This window comes from Drosophila obscura, unplaced genomic scaffold (assembly GCF_018151105.1).
Source record: "Drosophila obscura isolate BZ-5 IFL unplaced genomic scaffold, ASM1815110v1 contig_165, whole genome shotgun sequence".
In the NCBI taxonomy this organism is placed as follows: Eukaryota; Metazoa; Arthropoda; class Insecta; order Diptera; family Drosophilidae; genus Drosophila; species Drosophila obscura.
The window spans coordinates 1,147,332-1,157,210 of NW_024542752.1; the positions used below are offsets into that span (position 1 = coordinate 1,147,332).

Below are 9,879 nucleotides of genomic sequence, written 5' to 3' on the forward strand. Positions count from 1 at the left end.
AGGACTTGGCAGTACCAATGATAGTAACACTGCTCGGCGAGCATTTTCCGATCCTCATGCTTTTTCCAACATCACTGGTGTCGATGAGAAACTTATTGCAAATTTACATACGATTTTGATATGCCTTTCATGCCAGCTGCCGATTTCTGTTCCAAAATTTTAAGCTTTTTGTTATCGTACTGCCGAGATAATCATTGATAAATACCCTTGGCTGCCAATGACCGCAAGTGTTCATACAATTTTAATTCACGCAAGGGATATCATTGAAAATTCTGTGCTTCCTATTGGATATTTCGGAGAAGAAGGAGCTGAATCTCGAATTAAATTTTACAAATCTGATCGTCTGCATCATGCCAGAAAAAAAAAGGAAACTAATCACAAGTAATCAAGTAGTCCTTCTGGAAACTCGAAACTCGAAAAAAGCAAGTTACAGTTTTGAGGATTTTATTTGTATTTTATTTTATTTATAACAATGACTGACTCGGATGAGACCAGTTGGATTAATTGGTTCTGTAAGAAGCCCGGAAATGAGTTCTTTGTGATGGTGGACGAGGACTTCATCCACGACAAGTTCAACCTGATGTTCCTAGACATGCAGAAGAAGAACTATAGCAGGGCACTCCAGGTGATCCTCGACCTGAAGACTGGGTCCGCCTCCGATGGTGTACTCGATTCCGAAGCGGAGGTTCAAGAAGCCGAGGAGCTCTACGGGCTGATTCACGCCCGTTTCATCGTCACCGACCGCGGCATCGAACTGATGTACAAGAAGTACGTGAAGGGCGTCTTTGGGAAATGTCCACGCGTTTTCTGCACCTGCGCCTTCTTTGGCACTAACTTTCCTCACATGCTCTTCATGGTCAAGCCAGAGACGCGTCCCAAGCGCTCCAAGGTTAAGTTTGTGGCCAGGTGGGTCCCACAATTATCCGTTAATCCATTCTTTATTCATGTACCCTCCTCGACTCCATTCCCAGACTGTATGGCTTCAAGATCCATCCCCTTGCCTATCGCTCTGAGACACATAAGGACTCGGACGAAGAAGCTGATACCTAGAAGGTAACCGATGCTGGCGCTCATCACCATTGCCTTCGAATGATTCACTTAATATTAAAATTTAAAAATCTAATATTGTTATATTTTTGATACTCTTACAAACAAACTGTCTGGTCTGTCCATCGTTTATTGGATGATTTTATAGCTAGAGTAGGATGCGTGCTGGTGGATGGAATGTGGATTGTGGGAATGAGTGCACTCTATTTGCCTGACTGACGAGGCAAGTTGCCATTGCCGCAAGCAGCTGAGACCCTCCTGGTCCGGAGTCCGCAGTGCTGGGGGGGCGAGGAGCGACCCGCCTATCAACAGGTGCCCGGGCGTGAGTGCCTCGCCGTCGCTGGGGTCCTGGCTGAGGGCTCCTAGCGGCTTGGAGTTCAGGACGGCCTCGATCCCGACGAGGACTGTGGCGAGCTCTTCGGCGGTCAAGAGCGCGCTGCCTACCGCCCGTAGGAGTGGGCTCTTCGCAGACTTCACACCTGCCTCCCATGTGCGGCGCTCGAGGCGGTATGAACGCAAATTCGCATCCGTGTCTTGACGGGAATTCGCGAACTGCGTCCGCCTCGTCCTCGAGCAGAGCGCTGAGGTGGCGGCCCGCTCCGACGAAATTCGTCCCGTTGTCGCAATGGACGATCTGGGGATATCCTCGGCGCCCAACGAACCTTTGGAAAGCCAATAAAAAAGAGTCAGTGGTCAAGCCAAATACAAGTTCTAAGTGAACCGCTTTGGACGCAAAACAAACAAAAAGCGCGATATAGGACTTGCATGGGGGCCTTCCTCGAATTTTCAATGTCGTCGAGACGGGTCCACAAAAATCAACGCCGCAAATTGAAAATGGGCGGAGAGTACGGAGCCGGTCTGTGGGTAAATTTCCCATAAGTTGCGTCAGCAGTCGAGGCTTGCATTTGAAGCAGCGGATACACGATCGAACTGTCTGACTGCAGACCTCCTGAGAGTTTACGATCCAAACACTCTGTCGAAGGATGCTCACAAGTGCTCGTGGGCCGACATGAAAATTGGTTTGGTGCAGATGACGAACATAGCTCCGCACGAATTGCGAGCGCTTTGTCAAAAGCAACGGAAACTTGGCATCGTATGATATAGGACCTTTAGCTAGTCGCCCCCCTACTCTCAACAACGAAAAAAAACACCAAGTACCAGTGTCTTCATGGATGAATGGGTTCAACCGCTGAAGACTATGACCAACTCTAGATCCTTTCCGAACTTTCTCGATTTCTTCACGATACTCGTGATGTTGGGTGGTTTCAACAATTTTGCGAAAGGCAAAACTCGGTCGGTGAGACCGTTTTTTCAAACGTCATGCTCGGGTTCTTACATTATCTTATAAAGCAGATCATATAACAAAACACTCTAAGCAGCTTGAGGTGTGACGAGAATCCCTCGATGACATCTACTAAATCCGAAACTTCCACGGCAGCGGTCAGCCCGACCGCGTTCTTCCTCTTCTCCAGCTCAACATCTTCTGAAGGCTCGAAATGAGGGTTTTTAGGCCAGTTTTCCTCTTCATCCTTTAGAAATGCGGGTCCTTCAAACCAGATGGACTGGACGATTTCCTTGACGTCACAACCTCTTGACACAATATCTGCTGGGTTTCGTTTTGTAGGGACATGCCGCACCGTAGCTCCATCTGACCACTCCTGTATCTCAGCCACCCTATTCGAAACGAACGTCGACAACGAAGATGGATGTGACCGAATCCAGTGAAGAGTTACTTCAGAGTCTGACCAATAAATAGCTCGTTCGATAGGGACCTTTAATAGGGGCTTGATTCTGTGACAGAGATCCGCGAGAAGGTGAGCGGCACATAACTCAAGCCGTGGGAGCGTTTTGGTCTTGAGCGGCGCTACTTTGGACTTTGAAGTCAACAATGATACAACAATTAAACCTTCTGCAGTTCTGCTACGGACATAGACGCACGCTCCATAAGCTCTCATGGAGGCGTCAGCGAAGACATGTATCTGGACCGGTGACATCGGATCGGAATACACAAACCGAGGTATCGAGATCTCTTCCAATTGAGACATGTACTTCATGTATTTTTCAACATATTCCATGCTGTTTCCAAATGCATCGGAATCGACTCATCCCAATCTAGTTTGTTAAGCCAGAGTTCCTGCAATACGATCTTGCCCTTTATGACGATAGGACTTAACAATCCAAGGGGGTCGAACAACTTCGATGTCACCGACAGTATGTTCCGTTTTGTCGCTCGGAGACCCATGACTTCATTGTCAATTTTAAACTGAAAGGCATCTTCCTTAGGCAACCATGAGATTCCTAACGCCTTAGTCGCATCTGAATCCGAGATCGTTATGGGCTTTGCTGTGCTCTCAGATGCGGTGATCTCAGGTGAGTTCGAAAACCATTTCGCTAACTCAAACCCTGCGGTCTGAAGAACCTGAGATACTTCGATACTTCTTCTACGCATGCAGCACCAGTCAACATGTCATCAACGTAAAAGTCGGACCCAATAACGTGAGCAGCTTTAGGGAATGATAGTTTCACAGACTCACTCAACCTTTTTAAACACCGGATAGCCAAAAAGGGGGCTGGTCCAGTCCCATACGTCACGGTGTTAAGCTTGTATAATCTCAAGGACTCAGATGGGTTTCTTCTCCACACTATCATCTGAAACTGCCTATCCGCTTCATTCACCATCACTTGGCGATACATCTTTTTCACATCGGCAGTCAGGGCGAACCTGTGCAGACGGAAGCGGAGAAGCGTTGAGTATAATTCCTCTTGAATGGTCGGTCCGACCATCAAAATCTCATTTAAGGCCACCTGAGAGGACGTCTTCGACGACGCATCGAACACGACGCGAAGCTTGGTGGACGTACTTTGGGGCCGAGAGACACACTGATGTGGAATTACGTAGTGTGGAGTAGAAGGAACCGTATTGTCAGTCGGCGACATATGACCTAAGGAGAGGTACTCTTCCATGAATTCCAAGTACATTTTCTTCAACTCAGGTTCACGAGACAATCCTCTTTCGAGCGACAAAAACCGCCGTTTAGCAACCTCAAAGGAGTTTCCCAGACAATTTGGATCTGATTTAAACGGCAGCCTTACTTCAAACCGACCTGATGGCAATACCTGAATTATTGTTGATTGTAGAGTATAATAATTAATTGTAATTAAAAATAACACTTTTTACGATTTTGCGAGAAGTTTTAATTTTTAGAACATAACCTCAATTTGGCAAACTCAGATTTTTTTGGCAAGTGGTACGAAGCAAAGGGAAAAGTCGCAAAAAGAGTATGCTCTGTTGATAAGAAAGAGGTTCTTTAGCAAAAAAAGAAGTCCAAGGCCTGTTTTGGGAACACCTTTCGCTTAAAGTCGATCAACCGAAAGTTGGAGGACTTGGCAGTACCAATGATAGTAACACTGCTCGGCGAGCATTTTCCGATCCTCATGCTTTTTCCAACATCACTGGTGTCGATGAGCAACTTATTGCAAATTTACATACGATTTTGATATGCCTTTCATGCCAGCTGCCGATTTCTGTTCCGAAATTTCAAGCTTTTTGTTATCGTACTGCCGAGATAATCATTGATAAATACCCTGCCAATGACCGCTAGTGTTCATACAATTTTAATTCACGCAAGGGATATCATTGAAAATTCTGTGCTTCCTATTGGATATTTCGGAGAAGGAGCTGAATCTCGAATTAAATTTTACAAATCTGATCGTCTGCATCATGCCAAAAAATGCGGTAGGATTGAAAACCTAACAGACGTGTTTCTGCGAGCTATAGATACTTCTGATCCGATAATTTCTTCAGTGAATTTGGATAGACGTATTCAGCGAGAGGAGAATGTGTCTTCCATTAAAGGTTTTAAACCTATTAGAATACTCATCAAATCCGGATGGCAGCGCGGAGCGTTAAGATGAAATCCCTTTTAATGAATTAGACTTAGAACATAAATAGAATATTGATTTGGAAAGGGAAGAGCAGGTCTTTTTCTAAGAGGTGTGTAAGGAAAATATATTTCTTACAATACATTATTAATTGTCTTTCATTGCAGGACTACAAGATGAATGCGCTTTATATTACTTTCTTTCTTCCTTAAAACTGTTTCCCAGAAAAAGTGGTCAAATTTCCCATAGTGCACCGGTGCATTCTTTTCGTCTCTCGCTTTCGCTTATCCGCCGTTGCTTGCTGTGTAATTGGTGAAAGAATTTTCGTTGCCGCGCTTGATCAAAACGGATCGCCAAGGGACGCGCTACCCTGTGTTTTGAGGGTATATTTTTTTAGGCACTCACTTTGCATGTGACGCGCTACCCTACAGTAAACTAAACCCATTTTTCAAGGGTTTAAAAAAAATCCGTGGTTTTGATCACTCTGTATTAGAAAAAGAGTGAGCTTATAAGTTGCGTACCAGAAAATTCCATAGATGGCGCCACATTCGCAAAATCAGCTGTGCAACCCAGCTGTTGTTGCTGAAAAGCACGCGCAGTGAAAAAGTGGCAATTTAATTACAGTTTTAGATCTCTCATAAATTGAAAAATACGATTAGATGATCCAATTTTTTGATTGAATCTTAATTTGTTGGGTTTTTACTACGTGTTTTGTATTGTTAACTGTATCTCGTAGTTGTGATGTCTTAGTACTTTTAGGTTAAAATGAGTCTTTTTTTTTTAGCCAATTTTGATTGAAAACTGATTTTTGAAAAGGTATATTTAGTGAGTCCCACCTAGTCCCACCTTGAAATCTATTGTGTGATGTAGATTAATAAATTCTTGTTGAAATGTATATAGTAAGAAATACCACATTTGACCACAAATCTTAAAATTTGTGCTAAAACAATAAGTTGAATGCCCAGAGAAGGCTAAATTGATTCGCAAGGCTGTACAGAACCACTAACCATACAGTATATAGATGTGTCAGTTCATACAACGAAAGGGGCGCAGCTGAGGTTTCTGTCCCAGCACCCCCAGGTCTTCGGCTAGGGTGCTGGGACCATTCGGCTGTGGTGCTGAGACGTTCGGCATTTTTTCGACATGTTCGATTCATGACGAGATGCGAAAGCAAGCTGAGAATTGCAAATGTATGTGTGTAAACAGACACGACAAAATTTTGTATCAATTCTTATTTTCCGAAACCGTTTTGAGTTTCGTTTCCAGGTTACGTAAATGTGTGTGTGCCATGTATTCACACATACTGTGCTTGTGTGTGGGCTCTACAATTGTTGGCCGCTTGAATTGGTTTTTCGTTTTGTTTTGAGGGCTGATGTGATGTAGCGACCTATTCAGGGCCGGATCAACCCTCAACCGGGCCCTGGGCAATCATCAATCTGGGGCCCTCCTTTATTTTGTATTTTTCTCAGTGGCCATTATATTTTGTATTCATTATTTGGAGTTTTGTTTTTTCAACAAAATTTTTCTGTTATTTCTAGGAGGGCCCTAGGCAACTGCTAATCCGGCCCTGGACCTATTCCCGTCGTAAGACTTCATATTTTCTTGGTGTGTTCTGTCGCTCGACTCGACGCGGGTCGGGTGTTGTTTTTATGCGTGCCACGCCTTTATAATTTTAATAAAAATTAGTTAAACTAATTTCTTAATAAAACTGTTATAATTACTTCCTATTCCCTATCATTAACTATTTTTTAATATGCATTATCAAATAAAAGGCGGTGTCACACCCATTTTTTTAGCAAAAAAAGAAGCCCAAGGCCTATTTTGGGAACACCTTTCGCTTAAAGTCGATCAACCGAAAGTTGGAGGACTTGGCAGTACCAATGATAGTAACACTGCTCGGCGAGCATTTTCCGATCCTCATGCTTTTTCCAACATCACTGGTGTCGATGAGCAACTTATTGCAAATTTACATACGATTTTGATATGCCTTTCATGCCAGCTGCCGATTTCTGTTCCAAAATTTTAAGCTTTTTGTTATCGTACTGCCGAGATAATCATTGATAAATACCCTTGGCTGCCAATGACCGCAAGTGTTCATACAATTTTAATTCACGCAAGGGATATCATTGAAAATTCTGTGCTTCCTATTGGATATTTCGGAGAAGAAGGAGCTGAATCTCGAATTAAATTTTACAAATTTGATCGTCTGCATCATGCCAGAAAAAAAAAGAAAACTAATCACAAGTAATCAAGTAGTCCTTCTGGAAACTCGAAACTCGAAAAAAGCAAGTTACAGTTTTGAGGATTTTATTTGTATTTTATTTTATTTCTAACAATGACTGACTCGGATGAGACCAGTTGGATTAATTGGTTCTGCAAGAAGCCCGGAAATGAGTTCTTTGTGATGGTGGACAAGGACTTCATCCACGACAAGTTCAACCTGGTGTTCCTAGAAATGCAGAAGAAGAACTATCGCAGGGCACTCCCGGTGATCCTTGACCTGAAGACTGGGTCCGCCTCCGATGGTGTACTCGATTCCGAAGCGGAGGTTCAAGAAGCCGAGGAGCTCTACGGGCTGATTCACGCCCGTTTCATCGTCACCGACCGCGGCATCGAACTGATGTACAAGAAGTACGTGAAGGGCGTCTTTGGGAAATGTCCACGCGTTTTCTGCGCCCGCACGTGCTGCCCCTCGGCGTGAGCCCCCCGGCGGCGAAAGGGGCCCCCCCCCCCCCCCCCGCCCCCCCGGGGCCCCCCCCCCCCCCCCCCCCCACCTGGACGGCGCCTTCTTTGGCACTAACTTTCCTCAAATGCTCTTCATGGTCAAGCCAGAGACGCGTCCCAAGCGCTCCAAGGTTAAGTTTGTGGCCAGGTGGGTACCACAATTATCCGTTAATCCATTCTTTATTCATGTACCCTCCTCGACTCCATTCCCAGACTGTATGGCTTCAAGATCCATCCCCTTGCCTATCGCTCTGAGACACATAAGGACTCGGACGAAGAAGCTGATACCTAGAAGGAATGATTCACTTAATACTAAATTTAAAAATCTAATATTGTTATATTTTTGATACTTAATTCGAATGATTCACTTAATATTAAAATTTAAAAATCTAATATTGTTATATTTTTGATACTCTTACAAACAAACTGTCTGGTCTGTCCATCGTTTATTCGATGATTTTATAGCTAGAGTAGGATGCGTGCTGGTGGATGGAATGTGGATTGTGGGAATGAGTGCACTCTATTTGCCTGACTGACGAGGCAAGTTGCCATTCCGCAAGCAGCTGAGACCCTCCTGGTCCGGAGTCCGCAGTGCTGGGGGGGCGAGGAGCGACCCGCCTATCAACAGGTGCCCGGGCGTGAGTGCCTCGCCGTCGCTGGGGTCCTGGCTGAGGGCTCCTAGCGGCTTGGAGTTCAGGACGGCCTCGATCCCGACGAGGACTGTGGCGAGCTCTTCGGCGGTCAAGAGGCGCTGCCTACCGCCCGTAGGAGTGGGCTCTTCGCAGACTTCACACCTGCCTCCCAGAGTCCTCCCATGTGCGGCGCTCGAGGCGGTATGAACGCAAACTCGCATACGTGTCTTGACGCGAATTCGCGAACTGCGTCCGCCTCGTCCTCGAGCAGAGCGCTGAGGTGGCAGCTCGCTCCGACGAAATTCGTCCCGTTGTCGCAATGGACGATCTGGGGATATCCTCGGCGCCCAACGAACCTTTGGAAAGCCAATAAAAAAGAGTCAGTGGTCAAGCCAAATACAAGTTCTAAGTGAACCGCTTTGGACGCAAAACAAACAAAAAGCGCGATATAGGACTTGTATGGGGGCCTTCCTCGAATTTTCAATGTCGTCGAGACGGGTCCACAAAAATCAACGCCGCAAATTGAAAATGGGCGGAGAGCACGGAGCCGGTCTGCGGGTAAATTTCCCATAAGTTGCGTCAGCAGTCGAGGCTTGCATTTGAAGCAGCGGATACACGATCGAACTGTCTGACTGCAGACCTCCTGAGAGTTTACGATCCAAACACTCTGTCGAAGGATGCTCACAAGTGCTCGTGCGCCGACATGAAAATTGGTTTGGTGCAGATGACAAACATAGCTCCGCACGAATTGCGGTTTGTCAAAAGCGCTTTGTCAAAAGCAACGGAAACTTGGCATCGTATGATATAGGACCTTTAGCTAGTCGCCCCCCTACTCTCAACAACGAAAAAAAACACCAAGTACCAGTGTCTTCATGGATGAATGGGTTCAACCGCTGAAGACTAGGACCAACTCTAGATCCTTTCCGAACTTTCTCGATTTCTTCACGATACTCGTGATGTTGGGTGGTTTCAACAATTTTGCGAAAGGCAAAACTCGGTCGGTGAGACCGTTTTTTCAAACGTCATGCTCGGGTTCTTACATTATCTTATAAAGCAGAACATATAACAAAACACTCTAAGCAGCTTGAGGTGTGACGAGAATCCCTCGATGACATCTACTAAATCCGAAACTTCCACGGCAGCGGTCAGCCCGACCGCGTTCTTCCTCTTCTCCAGCTCAACATCTTCTGAAAACTCGAAATGAGGGTTTTTAGGCCAGTTTTCCTCTTCATCCTTTAGAAATGCGGGTCCTTCAAACTAGATGGACTGGACGATTTCCTTGACGTCACAACCTCTTGACACAATATCTGCTGGGTTTCGTTTTGTAGGGACATGCCGCCACGTAGCTCCATCTGACCACTCCTGTATCTCAGCCACCCTATTCGAAACGAACGTCGACAACGAAGATGGATGTGACCGAATCCAGTGAAGAGTTACTTCAGAGTCTTACCAATAAATAGCTCGTTCGATAGGGACCTTTAATAGGGGCTTGATTCTGTGACAGAGATCCGCGAGAAGGTGAGCGGCACATAACTCAAGCCGTGGGAGCGTTTTGGTCTTGAGCGGCGCTACTTTGGACTTTGAAGTCAACAAT

The 9,879-nt window shown here is 45.5% G+C and overlaps 1 protein-coding gene and 1 pseudogene across 1 annotated transcript; both read left to right on the forward strand.

Moving 5' to 3' along the window:
* The first annotated feature begins 406 nt into the window (after positions 1 to 406).
* On the forward strand, positions 407 to 7,967 carry LOC111079549 (casein kinase II subunit beta'-like). Its single transcript, XM_041591927.1, has 3 exons — positions 407 to 906; positions 972 to 1,053; positions 7,949 to 7,967. The coding sequence occupies exons 1-2, from the start codon at positions 473 to 475 to the stop codon at positions 1,048 to 1,050; spliced, it is 513 nt and encodes a 170-aa protein (XP_041447861.1). The 5' UTR covers positions 407 to 472; the 3' UTR covers positions 1,051 to 1,053; positions 7,949 to 7,967.
* Positions 7,173 to 8,004, forward strand: LOC121403878 (annotated as a pseudogene).
* Positions 8,005 to 9,879: the final 1,875 nt, after the last annotated feature.

Bases quoted from the DNA above. Each gene is read 5' to 3' on its own strand.
- LOC111079549 (XM_041591927.1), top strand. From the start codon at position 473: ATGACTGACTCGGATGAGACCAGTTGGATTAATTGGTTCTGTAAGAAG. The intron at 907-971 runs GTGGGTCCCACA...CTCCATTCCCAG, and splicing joins AAGGTTAAGTTTGTGGCCAG to ACTGTATGGCTTCAAGATCC.